This window comes from Trachurus trachurus (assembly GCF_905171665.1).
Source record: "Trachurus trachurus genome assembly, chromosome: 23".
Classification (NCBI taxonomy): domain Eukaryota; kingdom Metazoa; phylum Chordata; class Actinopteri; order Carangiformes; family Carangidae; genus Trachurus; species Trachurus trachurus.
This window is the reverse complement of record NC_139912.1, coordinates 810229-829364: the sequence shown is the minus strand read 5'-3', so window position 1 is coordinate 829364 and position 19136 is coordinate 810229. Positions and strand designations below refer to the sequence as shown.

Sequence of the window (19136 nt, the reverse complement as noted above, 5' to 3'; positions counted from 1 at the left end):
GTGTTTGTCGTTAAAAAGCAGCAGATGTTCAGCACATGTTCTGATGTCACTGTCATTGAAATGACCAACAACAGTCGACAACACACTGTTGGTGATGCTGTGACCTTCTTCTATAAATAACGAAACATAACGACGACAATAAATGAAAATCAACAAGCAACACGTTTCATTTCTGAATCAAATGTGAGTAAAAGGAATAAATTAACAGAGGTGAAGGTCTCATCACATCCAGGTGGTTTAACGCTAAGATAATTTATTTGCCTTTTCCCTTTAAATGATTCTATTGCACGGTCTAATCTTAACCTGTTTTTAATCTTGTATAGGCCTACTTCTTGTGATTTTTATTGTTTATTTTGTACTTTCTTTTATTAATTGAATGACAGAAAGGTGTAATTAAATGTAGTATTACTATTATTATCAGATCTCTGATCCTTTCCACCTCATCACTCAGTTTTTTAATTGATCCCCCCCCCCCCCCCCCCCCAACAATATCTTTATTTATTTCCATACATATTAACACACATATATAACCACTGGGACATGATGCTCCTGCTCCAAACCACGTAGAACGAACATACCTTCACCCACCTCCAATTACATCACTCAGTTTTTAATGTGTCAGATCAATAACTCTTTAAATATCAAATAAACTAAATAAATAGCCTATTAATAAATTAATATATGTATTCACATACAGTATATGTGTATATGAAGAGTTCATTTGCAAAAGCAGATAAGTGCCATTTTGAAAAAAATGAGCTAATGCTTTTGAATTATTCTTTACAGAGTGTTGTTTTCAATAAAGCTTTGTTTTTTTGAGTTACATCTGTTTTTGCACATCTCATCTCCTTGGTCAAAGCCACTCAACTTTGGTTTGACTGATATCACCTGGTGCAAATAATAATTAAAAATTTTCAAATATATATACAAAAAAAAAACTGAGTTATCTGCTTTTGCAAATGAACTCTATATGAATACAATATATATATATATATATATATGTATATATATATATATATATATATATATATATATATATATATATTGTATTCATGAATAAATATGAATATATGTTAATTTATTCATATTTATATATATATATATATATATATATATATATATAAATATGAATAAATTAACATATATTCATATTTATTCACATATATGTGTATATACATATATATATGAATACATATTAATATAAATATTATATTATATTCATTTATTCATATTTATTTAGTGTATTTGTCAAAATAGAAACATTTAGAGTCACAATGTGATAAATCGATACGTAAAATAAAAACATCTGGGGACAGAAACAGGAGAAACGAGCTGGACGCGGTTTGAACTACAACTCCCATGATGCATCTCGACTGAAGACGCAAATCGACGCAAGTCAACAACCTCCCCCCTCCCCCTCCCCCTCCCCCTCCCGCCGCTGCCAGCCGGCTCAGCCAATCAGAGCGCAGCCAGGCGCTGACGTCACCCCCGCTGACCTCAGCAGTCAGTCGGGGTATTTTTTTTCTGCGGAGAGAGACGAGCGGCTGACGGCGCCATATTGAAAAAGAGAAGAAAATCTTTCTGTTTTTATCGCGTTGAAGCAGAAGGTCGGCGCCATGTTGTACCTGGAGGATTACCTGGAGAGTGAGTAGGGGGCCGCGGCGCCGCGGGGCGGGGGTCACCGAGCCGGTTACCGGGGGGAAAGAGTCTCATTTACCGGCCTGTTAGCCTAGCCATGCTAACCCTCTTCCTCCCCTCCCCCCTCTTCCTCTCCCTCCTCCTCCTCCTCCTCTCCCTCTTCCTCCTCCTCTACTCCTTTTTTTTTCTCAAAACTTTATTAAAAATTGTGCAAAACAATACAATTCAACACGACAACAAAAATTTACCTGCTAGATAGTTAATAATAAGGTAAAAGAAGTATCTTTTAAAATAATTCACAGAATTTACCCATCTGAAGTTGTTGTTTTTTTTTGTTTTTTTACAACGATTTAAAAAAGATATAGATTTAAACTGCTCTTTCTGTGTAGGACACTCTGAAGATGTTTTTCATTTATTTTGGTCTCCTCCTCCTCCTCCTCTCACTCTTCCTCCTCCTCTCCTCCTTTTTTTTCAGAACTTTATTAAAAATTGTGCAAAACAAAACAATTTACTTTATGCACAGCTCCACTACTTCGGTATGATCTTACAAAACAAATATGATGAACTCTGTTGCAATTTAATTCTTTGTCTAGCTAAATTTTTCATCCACAAGAATAGAGTTATGAAGTCATCCCCCAAATTTATTGTCTTCATGAATGAATTTAAATTGTACATGAAATCACTAAAACTTGTAACAGAAATAAAGGCACAGAAACTATAAGATAATTTAAAGAATTTCCCCACTGAAATGAATAACTAAAATTGATTTGAATCCCCCTTATGAAATCAATGTTTATTCTATTTTATATTTAATTTATTTTTTGACTATTTATTTTGAGATGTTTATTTTAATTTTACTTTTATTTCAACTGCTCTAAATGTATTCTATTGAAGCACTAATGTGTATGTTCCTATTGTGAGTTAACTTGCACTAATGTTGAATGATGTTCATCTGGCATTCCCTTCACACTTATGGTATATGCACTATGAAAAATGCCAGTGTTGTTTATTTTTGTACTTTTTCAATAAAAATTTGAAGAAAAAAAACGCTCCACTACCTCCTGAAATAAGCCAGCTCGTTTAATTCCTGTTTTACATTATTGGACAAACTGATTAATCCAGGTGTGTCTGACCACTGCGACTACTCAGACACACCTGGATTAATCAATTGGTCCAATAATGTAAGACAGGAATTAAACGAGCTGGCTTATTTCAGGAAGTAGTGGAGCTGTGCATAAAGTGAATTCAACACGCCAGGGGGTTACATGATGCATAAAGGCATTTTTTTTTACAGATTGCATTATAAAAATATGTTGTAGAGAGCACATACTGTAGGTTCAAGGTCCTGATAGCTTTTGTGTTATTAGATTTTTCAATGGTTTTAATATTACTGCTTGACTTCGTTTTTAAATGTAAGAAAAAAATGATTTTGATTTGTGTATCTACATTTATGAATGTGCCACTTTGATAAAAGGATAATAAGATTAATGATGTAGTACTGTCTAACTTTGGTAAATGGAAAGACAGTGAAGCCAAATCGATCGCTTACTTCTGCTTTAATATAAATACAGAGAATAAAGAGCACAAATCAGATGTTTTCATAGCTTTCTTGTTATTCGAGTCACAGATACTTTGCATGTACTGTTCCGTTTCCCTTTGCAATGCCACAAAACAAACAGGGTTTAGAGTGACTAACTTTAGCTTTGTGTATGTGATATTATATTTCTCTAATATTATTATCAAGTTTATGACATACAGTTCTTTCTGTTTCTTACTTTTAACATCGTGGACACTAAAAAGTACATTATTGTTCCAATCTAGGGATGTCACAATTATAGATTTTCTTTGTACGATTATTGTCAGAGAAATAATCACGGTGTTACGATTATCACGATTATTTTGCACTAGCCTAATTAATTTCACAACGTATGAATGTGTAAAATCAAACACAGTCAAAATATAATTACATTACAAATCTTTACACTAAATATTTTAACTATCTACTATTCATATGTAACCAATTATTAATCCTCCAGGGGAAGTTTATTTTAATTGTTTGTTTTTTATCACAAATGAGACGCTAACATTTACATTTCTACCATGTTACGTAGGTAAATTGACCAATATTTCTTACATTTACCTTAACTTTTGTGCAAATCTGCCTCTGTGTTTCCAAAATAATCTTTTTTGGAAAGTGACGGTATTTAAGAATCTTTACGATTAATTAATTGTGGCGTTTAATACCGCGATTAATTGTGAAAACAAGTAATTGTGACATCCCTATTCCAATCTAAAGAACAATCTGAGTCAGTCTTCAGTGTGATGTAATAACGCGTTACTTCTTGTTTCCCTCCTCTGCAGTGATCGAGCAGCTTCCCATGGATCTGCGCGACAGATTCACGGAAATGAGGGAGATGGACCTGCAGGTTCAGAGTACGTAAACACACCGACCGACCACAGTCACGTTTAACACACCCACACACACACTAAACTTTTTTTATTTGTATTTTTTAAACTTTTAAACAGTCGTTTAATGCCCAGATTAATTGTGAGTAAGGTAACAGGTAACGATTACATCACTAGTTTCAATGTTTTGTGTCAGACGCCACCGATCAGCTGGAGCAGAAAGTCATCGAGTTCTTCGTCAACGCCAAGAAGAACAAACCCGAGTGGAGGGAGGAGCAGATGGAGGTCATCAAGAAGGTCAGAGCGCCGTGATGTCACCGCCGTGATGTCATCACAGGACTCAGTTTAACCTGAGTCAGTGGGCGATTGTTAAAGGGATAGTTCAAAATTCTGGCAAATTGGCCCATTGCCATAATCCCTATAGTTTTAGGAGTAGGTTCAGTTCTCTACCTTTCAAACTCAAACTTTATTTATTTATGTAGCACCTTTCATACAAAATGCAACACAAAGAGTTGTTTTAGAGGTAAATTCGTGTAAAACCACTGATGCACGTTGTTGCCTTCAGGGAAGACAACAACTCTGTGTGGTAACGTTGTGTTATTATCTCATAGCGTGTTGAAGAAACCAAGTTTTCATTAATTCTAACTAGAAATCAGCTTTTCCATGCACCAAACACATGAAAGACAGAGCTGTAAAAACTCTAATTATGAAAAGTATGGAATTTGATTTTATACATTTCCAGGTCTGGAAAATGGAAACTATTGTATGGAAATATATTTATAATAATAACACTTATTTGGGTTTGGTCCCATCTGAAGTTGTTTGAGTTCGTATTATTTTGTACCGAGCTACGAACTCCTGCTGATTATCTGGTGACGTAACGACATAACACATTCAGAATGATTCATTTACATGATACACAACTATTTACTCTAACGTCACAAAATATTTACTGAGACGTCTGGAATTTGGACATTTCAAATGTGTAGGAACCCTGTATGTATATATGTATGTATGTGTATAAGTGTTTGTGTGTTATTGATTATTGATTGATTGATTGGTTTTGTCTGAACAGGATTATTACAAAGCTCTGGAAGATGCAGATGAGAAGGTTCAGCTGGCCAATCAGATCTACGACCTGGTGAGTCACATTGTGTGTGTGTGTGTGTGTGTGTGTGTGTGTGTGTGTGTGTGTGTGTGTGTGTGTGTGTGTGTGTGTGTGTGTGTGTGTGTGTGTGTGTGTGTGTGTGTGTGTGTGTGTGTGTGTGTGTGTGATGCTGTGTTCAAAACAACCCCAAAGTCTGAAAAAAACGGTGGCCCTCATCTTAAACAGTTAGAATTTAGAAATTTTAAGTTATTTGTTGAGGTTTTAATGCATATTCTTGTGTATTATTGCAGTAGCCTCTATGAAATACGTTTATATTAAGCTGTGATTGTTGTATTGTGTGGAATTGTGTTCCTCGTATGTAACGGAAATAACGTTAAACGGTTATCAAGGCTGTAACGTCTCCTCTCCTCTTCATTTGCCTCCATAATAAACATCATTTACTACTGCATTGATTTTTCATATTCAGCGATGAGCCACAATACGACAAACTTCCTTCAGGTATCCATGGTTTTGAGTTGGGAGTTCCGACCTCCGAGTTGTCTTGAACGCAGCATTAGTGTATGGTGTGTGTCCTGATCTAACACCCCCCCCCCCCCCTCCTCTCCTCCAGGTGGACCGTCACCTGAGGAAACTGGACCAGGAACTGGCCAAGTTCAAGATGGAGCTGGAGGCCGACAACGCCGGCATCACGGAGATCCTGGAGAGACGTGAGTCACAGCTGACATCACTTCCTGTGCTGACATCACTACTGCTGTTTTCAAAACCGCATTCTACCGTACTGTATACTACATACTGCGTTAGTACTGTATACTGTATACTGAATGTAGGATTCAGTATACTACTTCAGCAGACCGACACCGTTCACACCGCAGTAACAGTATACAAGTTTCCCAGAATGCATTTCACAGCAACGGGTAGCAGTAGCTGTAAAACAGGTGAAAAGCTGTTTTATTTCCCGCTCTAGCGCTGTAATTACGTAACTTTATTAAGTTTTAATATGTTTTCATGTGAGAAAGTAACTGTTTAGATCCCAAATATACAGCCAGTTGATCCAAACGACGGCTGTTTAGAAGTTTGCTCTGCTGAGCTGCTCGGCCGGCCAACCTCCGTCGTCATCCCGGGGGAGAAAATCATCGCTAATTAACTTACCCGCAGGTTTTTAGAGGTTTACCACCGGCTGGTTACATTATTAACCAATAATTAGGAGATATTTTCCAAATCAGTACGACATCCGGGAATTTTTCGCATACTGCAGATTTAGCTTTTGTTTGCATACTGCATTTTGGCCAAATCAGTACGTACTAGCAGTATTGTATGCGGTTTAGAATACAGGCTTCCTGTCCTCCTCCTCTTCTTCTTTTTCTCTCTGTGACGAGGATGTTTCTCCTCCTCTTCCTCCTCTTCCTCCTCCTCCTCAGGTTCTCTGGAGATGGACAGTCCGTCTCAGCCCGTCAACAACCACCACGTCCACTCTCACACCGCCGCCGAGAGTAAGTAGAGCTGAGTGACCTCATCTGATCTGATCGCTGATTGGTCGGTCTGAGCTGTGGATGACCAGGTGTGTGTGTGTGTGTGTGTGTGTGTCTCTCTGTGTGTGTGTGTGTGTGTCTCTCTCTGTGTGTGTGTGTAGAGAGGAAGTACAGCGCCCCGGCCCACCACACCACCGAGCACGTCCCCGAGAAGAAGTTCAAGTCTGAAGCTCTGTTGTCCACGCTCACGTCAGACGCCTCCAAGGAGAACACACCGGGTAACACAACACAACCACAACACAACCTATACACAACCTCTACACAACACAAACACAACCTCTACACAACACAACACAACCTCTACACAACCTCTACACAACACAACCTCAACTACACCTGGGTCTGGTTTCTTAAAGGGATAGTTCAACATTTAGTCAAATTGGCCCATTGCCATAATCCCTATAGTCATAGCAGTAGGTTCGTTACCTTTAATTGGAATCAATTAATCTCCCTTGCAGTGATCAGTGTCGGCGGCTTGTTAGATGATTGTGCTCCAGTGTAATCAGTACACCTGAAACTCATCCAGTGAGAAACGTTCCGTGGTGCAAAATAAGTGCGATTCAAATGCGTTATTTTTTGTGTAATTAATTAATCGTAATTAACGCGTTAAAGTCCCGGCCCTAGTTATTATCTCATAGTGTGGTGAATGTGCAGCTCACAACTTGTCCACCAGAGCGTTGTGGAGTTGTTGGATTGTGTATTTGATGAGTTTGATGAGGGAAACCAAGAAATCCCATAATGAGCCTCCGTAGCGTAGCTCTGAGCAGCTCACGGCTCTGCTCCGCCGTTCTAAAAACAGCTTGCACCGACAATTAAAGGTAACAAACCTACTGCTATGACTATAGGGATTATGGCAATGGGCCAATTTGACAAAATGTTGAACTATCCCTTTAAAGTCTGGGGGTAGAGGGAAATACAGAGACTGTTGATGAAAAACTGTCCCTGAAGGCAACGTGCATCAGAGGTTTAGCATGAATTTAGTTTCTTTTTGCAGCCAATAGAACGAGAAGCTTTATTCACCTAATAAGACGACATGTGGTGAGTTGTTCTGACGGCGTGTCCTCTCCTCTCCTCTCCTCCTCTCCTCTCCTCCTCTCCTCTCCTCTCCTCTCCTCTCCTCTCCTCTCCTCCTCTCTCCTCTCCTCTCCTCTCCTCTCCTCCTCTCTCCTCTCCTCTCCTCCCCTCCTCTCCCCTCCTCTCCCCTCCTCTCCTCTCCTCTCCTCTCCTCTCCTCTCCTCTCCTCCTCTCTCCTCTCCTCTCCTCTCCTCTCCTCCTCTCTCCTCTCCTCTCCTCTCTCCTCTCCTCTCCTCTCCTCTCCTCTCCTCTCCTCTCCTCTCCTCTCCTCTCCTCCTCTCCTCTCCTCTCCTCTCCTCTCCTCTCCTCCTCTCCTCTCCTCTCCTCTCCTCCTCTCTCCTCTCCTCTCCTCTCCTCTCCTCTCCTCTCCTCTCCTCTCCTCTCCTCTCCTCTCCTCTCCTCCTCTCCTCTCCTCTCCTCTCCTCCTCTCTCCTCTCCTCTCCTCTCCTCTCCTCCTCTCTCCTCTCCTCTCCTCTCTCCTCTCCCGTGTCCCCTCCAGGTTGCCGTGCCAACAGCACGTCCTCGTCCACCAACAACGTGTACAGCGTGAACTCGTCTCAGCCTCTTCCCTCCTACAACCTGAGCTCTCTGCCGGCCGGACCGGGGGCCGGGGCCGGGGCCATCACCATGGCAGCAGCTCAGGCCGTGCAGGCCACGGCACAGGTCAGACACACACACACACACACACACACACACACACACACACACACACAGAGACACACACACACACACACACTGAGACACACACACACACACACACACACACACACACACACACACACACACACACACACAGGTCAGACACAGGTCAGACACACACACACACACAGGTCAGACACACACACACACTGAGACACACACACACACACACACACACACACACACACACACACACACACACACACACACTGAGACACACACACACACACAGGTCAGACACACACACACACACACACACACACACACACAGGTCAGACACACACACACACACACACACTGAGACACACACACTGAGACACTACAGGTGAACAGGGTAAAACATTTAACTAACAGATTTCACCATGAAACTTCCCAACTTTATCACATTAAGACAGTTATTTTTTGTATTACAAGTTCAATCAGATTTTATGTTTAAATATGTAAATGAGCCAATATCCAATTAAATATGCGCTAATTTGCATATATTTTCAGAACAGAAATCTGAACAATGGATAAAACTACTTTGTTTTATTTTGTTGACATATTAGAGTCTTTAGTTTTTATAGAGGAGGATTCTGGATATCTCTTTTTATCACTCTGTAAATGAGAAAATGGAAGAAAAGGAAGAAAAGAAAGAAGGAAGGACGGACGAAGGGAAAGAAGGAAGGAAGGAAGGACGAAGGGAAGGAAAGAGGGAAGGAAGGATGAAGGGAAAGATGGGAGGAAGGAGGAAGGGAGGACGAAGGGAAGGAAGGAAGGAAAGAAAGAAGGCAAGGCAAGGCAGTTTTATTTGTATAGCCCGTTTTTATCACCAGTTTGTCTCAAAGGGCTTTACATCCCATCATAACAACATCCTCTGTCCTTAGACCCTCACATCCACTGAGGAAAAACTCCATAGAAAACCCTTTAAACAGGGAAAACCAGGAGAAAGCTCAGGGTGAGCAACAGAGGAGGGATCATCACCCAGGACAGAGATGTTGTTACAGACAGGGAGGAAGGATGAAGGGAAAGAAGGAATGACAAAGAGAAAGATGGGAGGAAAGAGGAAGGTAGGACTAAGGGAAGGAAGGAAGGAAGGAAGGAAGGAAGGAAGGAAGGAAGGAAGGAAGGAAGGAAGGAAGGAAGGAAGGAAGGAAGGAAGGAAGGAAGGAAGGAAAGAAAGAAGGAAGGACAAAGGGAAAGATGGGAGGAAAGAGGAAGGAAAGATAGAAGGAGGGAGGGAACAGATCAGTTCAATTGGGTCAAAAAGGAAGGAAGTAGAAACAAGGACAAAGTGTGTTCCCTTCAGGCGTCGTAGGAAACTTCAGCGCTGCCTCAGTGTGACTTTTGGATTGGAGCGTGGCGTTGTCATGGTAACCCGCTGCCTGTGTGTGACGGGTTGTAGCGTGGCGTTGTCATGGTAACCCGCTGCCTGTGTGTTGTCATGGTAACCCGCTGCCTGCCTGTGTGTGTCGGTTGTCATGGTAACCCTGTGTGTGTGTGTGTGTGTAGATGAAGGAGGGCCGCAGGACGTCCAGTCTGAAGGCGAGCTACGAGGCGATCAAGAACAACGACTTCCAGCTGAGCAGAGAGTTCTCTGTGTCGCGGGACAACGCTGCCACGGCAACCGCCGCCGCCGCCGCGGCCGCCGCCGGGTACTCGACCTCGGCCCTCGCCAACACGCTCACACAGACCTTCACCCCGGCCGCCGCCGCCACGGACAGCCGCGGCCGCAAGTCCAAGTGAGACACACACACACACACACACACACACACACACACACACACACACACACACACACACACACACACACACACACACACACACACAGAGATACACACACACACAGAGATACACACACAGACACACACAGAGATACACACACACACACACACAGATACTAGGGCTGCACTTTCTTTAGTTTTTAAAGTTTTTTTTAGACATCTTTATCACTTTTTTTGAGAAATTGTACCAGTTTCTTTTAGAATTTTGTTTTAATTTTGAGAAATTTTTACCACTTTTTCTGGAATTTTTTTTTTTTTTTACTTTTTTGAGAAATTGTACCAGTTCCTTAAAAAAATTATAATAATTTTGAAAAAAAATTTACCACCTTTTTCTAGAATTTTTCTTTTCTCTTTTTTACTTTTTTGAGAAATTGTACCAGTTTCTTTTATAATTTTGAAAAAAAATATACCACTTTTTTCTAGAATTTTTTATTTTTATTTTGTAACTTTTTTGAGAAATTGTACCAGTTTCTTTTAGAATTTTTTACATTTTGAGAAATTTTTACACACAGTGATGGGAATAACAGTATATATATTTATAAATAAATGGCAAACTTCTCAGTGATTCAGATGGAATCAAACTTTAGAGCCAGTTCTAACATGACATCACTCTCCTCCTCTCTCCTCCTCCTCCTCCTCTCTCCTCTCTCCTCCTCCTCCTCTCTCCTCTCTCCTCCTCCTCCTCCTCTCTCCTCCTCCTCCTCTCTCCTCCTCCTCCTCCTCCTCCTCTCTCCTCCTCTTCTCCCCTCTCTCCTCCTCTCCTCCTCCTCCTCCTCCTCCTCCTCTCTCCTCCTCTCTCCTCCTCTCCTCTCTCCTCTCTCCTCCAGGAGCAGCATCAAGTCGTCCAACCACCAGTCTTCTTCCTCCTCCTCCTCCTCCTCCCTGTCCTCCTGCTCCTCCTCCTCGGCCCTGGCTCAGGAACTGTCCCAGCAGGCGTCGGCTCTCCCCGAGGCCGAGGCCAACAGCCAGGTGGACTGGACCTACGACCCCAACGAGCCGCGCTACTGCATCTGCAACCAGGTACCAGAGAAATTGAACCAGTTTCTTAGAATTTTTTTTTAATTTTGAGAAATTTTTACCACTTTTTTCTAGATTTTTTTTCTACTTTTTTGAGAAATTGTACCAGTTTCTATTAGAATCTTTCTATTTTTGAGAAATTTTTACCACTTTTTTCTAGAATTATTATTATTATTTTTCCTTTTTTGAGAAATTGTACCAGTTTCTTTTAGAATTTTATACATTTTGAGAGATTTTAACCACTTTTTTCTAGAATCTTTCTTTTCTTTTTTGACTTTTTTGAGGAAATTGTACCAGTTTCTATTAGAATTTTTTTTACTTTGAGAATTTTTTACCACTTTTTTCTAGATTTTTTTTTTTCCTTTTTTGAGAAATTGTACCAGTTTCTATTAGAATCTTTCTAATTTTGAGAAATTTTTACCACTTTTTTCTAGAATTATTATTATTATTTTTCCTTTTTTGAGAAATTGTACCAGTTTCTTTTAGAATTGTATACATTTTTTTTTTTTTTTAAACTCTTTATTTAAAAGTCATTTTCAACTTTTAGTACAGAACAAAAAACAGATACAAGACATTGAACAATTACCCATATTCAAGGTCCGGGGGTGATCAATAAGTCCTCAAGACAAATGTGTGCATACAGTCTCATTCATTTGCTAAGTAGTCTTTCCATTTCTGCCACCGTTTTTCACCTAGATCTTTTTGGAGTCTGATTGAGTATGTCATTTGCTCTAGTACATGTAGTTGTTTTACAATATTAACAAAAGATTTTGTAGTGGGAGCATTTTTCTGGAGCCAACATTTTGTGATGGCCTTCTTACTTGAGGCCAGCAAGACCCTGAGTAGATACTGATCAGCTTCACTCAACCCATCTGGCATATTCCCAAGGTAAAGAGTTGTGAACAATACATTCATATTAAAACATAGAACCTTTGAAATAATTTTTGTCACTTCTCTCCAAAAAGACTGAATGGAGGGGCAAGACCAAAAAATATGGGCATGATCAGCAAGAGCTTCTCCACATTCTCTCCAGCAGGTCATTTGTGTACCAGTCTGTTTGGACTTCTGTTTGGGAGTTATAAAAAAACGAATTAAACTTTTCCAGCAAAAATCTCTCCAGGTCCATGAATTGGTGGAGGATGATTGTGTTTTCCAGGCCTTTGACCACATGTCCTCTGTTATTACAGTATTTAACTCCTTTTCCCACCGTTGTTTTATGTAGTCAGTTGAGTCCTTCTTCAGAGAGATGATGCTGTGGTATAGCTTGCTTATAAGTCCTTTAATTTTCCCAGAGTTGTATGCATCCATAAATATATGTATAAACAATGATAGCTCTGCTGGGTTACAACCTTTTAGCTTTTTACAAAAATAATCACGGACCTGTAAATACCTGTAGAAGTCTTGCCCACCTAGTCCATACATTTGACACAAATCTTTAAAGCTGATAAGTTCCCATTTTTTAACAATTTTGCATAGAGCAGTAACACCATAATAGGTCCATTGTTTATATCTGTGATCTAATAATGCTGGTGTGAATTCGGGGTCATACGCTGGCCATCTAAGTAGTTTTATCTGTTTCTGGAGTTCAAATTTTTTAACCACCTCACCCCATACCTTCAATGAACAGTTCACCCATTGGCTCTCTGTATGTAGTGTTTTTTTCTCCACCCCCGCACAGCCAAGCAGTGAATGGATTGGTGTATCTGTTAAAGATAACTCCATGGTTTTCCATTTCGCTTCATAAGAAGGGTTACACCAATATACAAGAGGCCTCAGTTGGGCTGCTAAATAATAGTCCCTTAAAGATGGGAGGGCCCTGCCGCCCCTCTCCTCCGGAAGCTGAAGGGTGGAAAATTTTACCCTTGGTCTCTGTTTATTCCAAATGAATCGTGAAATATGTTTGTTCCACTCTCTAAATTGTTTCAAAGGGATTTCCACTGGCAATGATAAAAAAAGATATAATAACCTAGGGAGAATATTCATTTTTATTGATCTAATTCTGCTTCCAAAGTCAAGAGGCAACAGGCTCCACCCATCAAGGTCATCATATATTTTTTTGTTAATACTGTTATAGTTAATATTGAATAACTGTGACATGTCTTTAGGCAAATTTACTCCCAGATATTTAATAAAGGGCGTGTTCCATTTAAAACTACACATTACGTTGATTTCTTCATTAGGTGTGTAATTAAATGTCATAACCTGTGTTTTATGTATATTTAGGGCATATCCTGAATATCCCCCATATGTTTCTAGCATTTTCATTAACAGAGGCAGGCCTGAATTAGGATTTTTTATTGTGATCAACACATCGTCCGCATACAGACTTATTTTATATTCCTCTCCTCCCATGGATATACCCTCTAATTCTATTTCCTGGCGTATTGCTTGGGCTAAGGGTTCGATGAATAAATTAAATAGGTTGGGACTGAGGGGGCAGCCCTGCCTGCAGCCACGTTGTAAAGTTATAGAGTCAGACAGACTGCCATTAACTTTGATTCTTGCCGTGGGGGAGGTGTAAAGTGCCTGGATACAATGTATAAAATCCTTACTAAAATTGAATCTTTTCATAACTAAATACAGATATTCCCACCCGACTGAATCGAAAGCTTTTTCAGCATCTAAGCTGAGAATGATGGCACTGATTTGATCTTTGTTAATCTGTTCGATAGTATGTAAGGCTCTTCTTATGTTGTCCTGTGTCTGTCTATTCTTTATGAATCCTGTTTGATCCTCGTCTATTAGTAAGGGCATTACAGGTTCCATTCTTTTTGCAAGGATGGTGGCATACAATTTATAGTCTGAATTTAAAACACTAATGGGTCTGTACCCTTTACAGTCCACTCTATCCTTCCCTTCTTTGGGGATCACAGATATGAAGGCCTCTCTCCAGGAGGGGGGGAGGGAGCCTCCTTTTAGAATATAATTAAAGCTGGACTCCAAATAGGGGAGCAGGTGATCTTTCATTGACTTATACCATTCTGGAGGAAAGCCATCCGTCCCAGGTGATTTGTTAGTGTTCAAGCTTGAGATGGCTTTACTTATTTCCTCCTTTGTTATTGGCGAGGTAAGTTTATCGTTAGCTTCTTTACCTAACGTGGGAAGGTCTAAAGAGCTCAAAAATTCAGCAGCTGAGTGGCTATTAACCTGTTCTGACTGAGAGTATAAAGATTTATAATATCTTTCAAATGCTTTTTGTATGCCGTCCAGATTGTTAGTAATTCTATTTGTAGTAGGATCCCTGATCTTATGGATAGTGTTTTCTGCCTGTTGTTTTTTGAGCCTCCAAGCCAATAATTTTGCAGCCTTGGGGCCAGCCTCATAATATCTTTGTTTCATGAATCTTATATTTTTCTCCACCTCCTCGCTTAATATTTTATCTATTTCCTGTTTAGTATGTCTAATTTGTTGTATGATTGAGGGTTCTTTATTTGTTATGTGTATTTGTTCCAAGTTTCTCAGTTTTTCCTGTAGACCAGCTAATTTTTGGGTCTTTATTTTTTTTAGTGCAGCTGTCCTGGCAATAATCTTCCCCCTGAGAACAGCTTTAGCAGCGTCCCACAATATGCTGGGGTTTACCTCTCCATTATTATTGTCCTGCATATATAGTGCAAAGTCCTTTTCCATTGAATCTCTAAAGATATGGTCATTTAGCAAGCCAGTATTAAGTCGCCACAAAGTTTTTCGCTGTCTTCCATCTAAATGTAAGGTTAGAAAAATCCCTGAGTGGTCTGAAAGATCCCTCTGACCTATTCTGCAACATTTCAACCTATGAAGATCTTTGTTATACATGAAAAAATAATCAATCCTTGAATGGACTGCGTGTCTTGCAGAATAAAAAGTATAACCTGGGGTTGATCCATTCAGAGCCCGCCACACATCAATAAGTCCCAAATCTTTAAGTACTTTGTTCATGCGTTTTTCAGTCAAATTCCTTTTTCTTGTTCTATTGGTTGTATCTAAAGAAGGGTTCAGAAGCATATTGAAATCTCCTGCACAAATAAGAGTCCCATACGTTTGTGATGTAATTAATTCAAATATCTTTCTGAAAAAGGTTATATTGCTTCCCGGGGGAGCATAGACATTAAATAATGTTACTTCTTTTTGGTCTATTTTTCCTTTCACCAAAACAAATCTACCTTCTCTATCATTAATTTGGGATATAAATTCGAATTTGACCGCATTTGAGATCAATATAGCTACTCCCCTTCTTTTTCCTTTCTTATATGATGAAAAAAAAGTATTTCTATACCCCATCTTTTTAAGTTTTTCATGTTCAGCACCTGAAAGGTGCGTTTCCTGCCAAAATGCCACGTTTACTTTTTCCTTCTTTATTTTAGCAATCATTTTGCTTCTTTTGATGGGGTTATTCAGCCCATTTACATTCAGGGACTGTATATTATAGTGTTGATAATGCATCCGTCTTGCAATTGAAACATTCTTGTATCATCCCGGACCAATGGTAATAAACAATACAGTATAAAACAGATGAACATCGAGAACGTAGTAGAACAGTGAACTGAACCTCCATCAGAAAAGCTGTCATGTCGCTTTCGACCGTGAGGGAGCTGGCCACAGGGTGGGGCCCTCACTCAGTAGAAAAAAAAGAAAAAGAAAAGAGAGTTTGGTGGCTCTGTCTATTGCCCATAGGCACCAGCCTGTATTTTAACGTAATAATAGGATAGTGGGGAGGTTATCATTAAGTGTCTCACTCATCCCTTGCTGTTGCTCCCGGTTCCGTTCTGCGATATTCCTTCAGCTTATCTCGGATCTGCCGCTGGAATCTTTGTTTTTCTCTCTCGGGTCGGGCCTCCGTTGTTTCCCAGGGGAGAAGCCGAGTCAGTGTCTCCTCCGAGATGTCTTTGCTCCTGGTCCTGCCGGGGATCTCGCCCACCGTGTATCCTCTCCTCCGCAAATCTTCTGCTGCTTGTGCGGCGCTGTTATAAGTTACAGGGCCCGTGTCAAAAAAGGCTCGCAGTTTTGTCAGCGGGGTCTGGAAGCGCACGCCATTCTCTCGCAGTATTTTCTTGATGGGTATATATTCCTTCCTTTGGTTCTGTACCTCCGTTGCATAATCATGATCAAAATACACCCGTTTGTTTTGGACACGGAGCTCTTTTTTCCAGGCTGCGTGAAGGATCTTTTCTTTGACTGAGAACTGGAGGAAACGAACCACCATGGAGCGTGGGGGGGCACTCGGTGGTGGTTTTGGTGCCAAGGAGCGGTGCGCGCGCTCAATTCCCAGTCCACGGCCGGGTTCGCTCCCCAGCTCCGTCTTGATGAAGTTTTCAATAAAAGTCACTGCAGACGTGCCCTCGGCGTCCTCCGGGATGCCATAAATCCTGATATTATTGCGCCGAGAGCGCCCTTCCAGATCAGTCACTTTTTCCTGTAGCGCCCGTTGTTTAGTGAGCAGCTGGGTGAGAGTGTCTTTGACTCCAATGTCCCATCTTTCCATGCCGAGCATGTTTTCCTCCATCTGGCTCACGCGTTCCACTGCCCCCTCAATTTGGCCTGTCACATCCTGTATTTTCCGGTTTACTTCTGATACAAATTCGTCCATTTGTTTTTTGGTATCTTCCATGAAGCACTCGCGGAAGTCTGAGAGGTCTTTTTTCAATTCGGCTTGTAGCGCTGCCATTCCCGTAGTCAAAACTTCACTCACCGCCGTGCGTATTGAATCCAAAGTTTCGGTCTCCCTGCCGCCTCCATCTTGATTCGGAGTTTCGCTAGCTTCAGCCTCCGTCTCGAGTTCTCTTTCTGGGTTACTGCGCAGGTCGTACCTTTCTTTCTTGGCTTTGTCAACGTTCATCGTCGAAGCAGAGTGTAATTTGTTTGTTTATATGTAGTCCTATTGAGTAAAGATTATTGAATTTGAGGCTGATGCCCGGAGCTCAGTCACTATGCTGCCATGCCGTGTAGCGCGCCACCGGAAGCCAGAATTGTATACATTTTGAGAGATTTTTACCACTTTTTTCTAGAATCTCTTTTTTTGTGACTTTTTTGAGGAAATTGTACCAGTTTCTATTAGAATCTTTCTAATTTTGAGAATTTTTTACCACTTTTTTCTAGATTATTTTTTTATTTTTTATTTTTTTGAGTAATTGTCCGAGTTTCTTTTAGACTTTTTAAAATTTTGAGAAATTTTTACCACTTTTTTCTAGAATTATTATTATTTTATTTTTTTTACTTTTTTGAGAAATTGTACCAGTTTCTTTTAGATTTTTATACATTTTGAGAGATTTTTACCACTTTTTTCTAGAATCTTTCTCTTTTTTTTGACTTTTTTGAGAAATTGTACCAGTTTCTATTAGAATCTTTCTATTTTTGAGAAATGTTTACCACTTTTTTCTAGAATTTTTTTTTGAGAAATTGTACCAGTTTCTTTTAGATTTTTTTTTAACTTTGAGAATTTTTTCCCACTTTTTTCTAGAATTTTTTTTTTTTTACTTTTTTGAGAAATTGTACCAGTTTCTTTGGGAATTTTTCTTAAAGCAGAAGTGAGTGGTCCGGTCGTTTTGGCTAATGCTGCGTTCCAGGCAGGCTTTTGAAATCGTAAATTACAGCTTCAAGTCACAACTTACGACTTTGTAGCGTTTCAGGCAACCCACTCGTGTTTTTCCGACCTGTTTTACCGGTGAAAGTCACTATAACGGCCACTCGTAACTTCCGACCGGTGAACTCGTACCAGATCGAACTGGTACCACTTCACGGTCGGAAAAATACGAGTTTCCTTGAACGCACCATAACAGTCCTCGTCCCTACGTCACCACATTCACGGCGTTCCTTGGCTGCACACACAGCCCTGCATGCCGTTCTCTCTCCTCATTGGATAAAAACTGTAGGATACGATAAATGTTTTCTCTTCGGCTCAGAGCAGAGCAGAGGGACTGACAGACCCGTGTTTCAGACCAAACACTCTATAGAAGTGATTGCTGTCGGAAGATAGAACTATTTAAGACTTATATTAACACAAATATATCACTCACTTCTGCTTTAAATCTTGAGTAATTTTCACCACTTTTTTAAATTATCATTTTACTTTACTAATTGTTGGATTAACAGATTAATTGTTGCAGCTCTAAGACACACAGAGACTCACAGGATGGTAACAGGTGACTGTGTTGTGTTGCAGGTGTCGTACGGTGAGATGGTCGGATGTGACAACACAGACGTGAGTATCCTGATCAAAAAACCATGTTATCGTTTAGTTACCAAATGGTCTGTATGTGACGTATTGATTACCAGTGAGCTTGTGTATTTATTATTGATCATTGATCATTGATCATCGGTGTTTCCTCCTCAGTGTCCCATCGAGTGGTTCCACTACGGCTGCGTGGGGCTGACGGAGGCGCCCAAGGGGAAGTGGTACTGCCCTCAGTGCACGGCCGCCATGAAGAGGAGAGGCAGCCGCCACAAATAGACTCAACACCAGCTGCAACGTCCACCGCCGCCGCGCTGGAATCGAACCTCCTGATCGTCCTCGGAAAAAATACAAAAAAAAAAAAGAAGAAGCCACATGAACCGACGCAGACGGACGGAGATGCTCACACACACACACACACACACACACACACACACACACACACACACACACACACACACACACACACACACACACACATATGCACACACACGTCTCGACACTAAACTGAGATTTAACACATGAACTTTTTTGTTTTTCCTTTTTGTTTTTTCTGGACTGACTCCGCCCCCTCACACACACACACACACACACACACACTCCAGGATGTCGTCGTCTCAACGTGGTGTCTGATTGGAGGAGGCGGAGTCTGAACAATTCAATACAGTTTAAAAAAAAAAGAAGAAAAAACTCCACTTGGACTTTATTGATCCGGTGATTGATTGATTGATTGATTTATCGACAGATTTAGATGATGA

The 19136-nt window shown here is 40.5% G+C and overlaps 1 protein-coding gene across 1 annotated transcript; it reads left to right on the top strand.

Moving 5' to 3' along the window:
* The first annotated feature begins 1495 nt into the window (after window positions 1–1495).
* On the top strand, window positions 1496–18868 carry ing3 (inhibitor of growth family, member 3). The gene is made up of 12 exons (XM_083999536.1): window positions 1496–1644; window positions 4000–4071; window positions 4241–4341; window positions 5120–5185; window positions 5763–5859; window positions 6571–6642; window positions 6783–6899; window positions 8255–8418; window positions 9946–10175; window positions 11045–11237; window positions 18370–18408; window positions 18541–18868. Exons 1-12 carry the CDS (start codon window positions 1617–1619, stop codon window positions 18655–18657), a joined length of 1296 nt encoding a protein of 431 aa, XP_083855662.1. The 5' UTR covers window positions 1496–1616; the 3' UTR covers window positions 18658–18868.
* The last annotated feature ends 268 nt before the right edge of the window (window positions 18869–19136 follow it).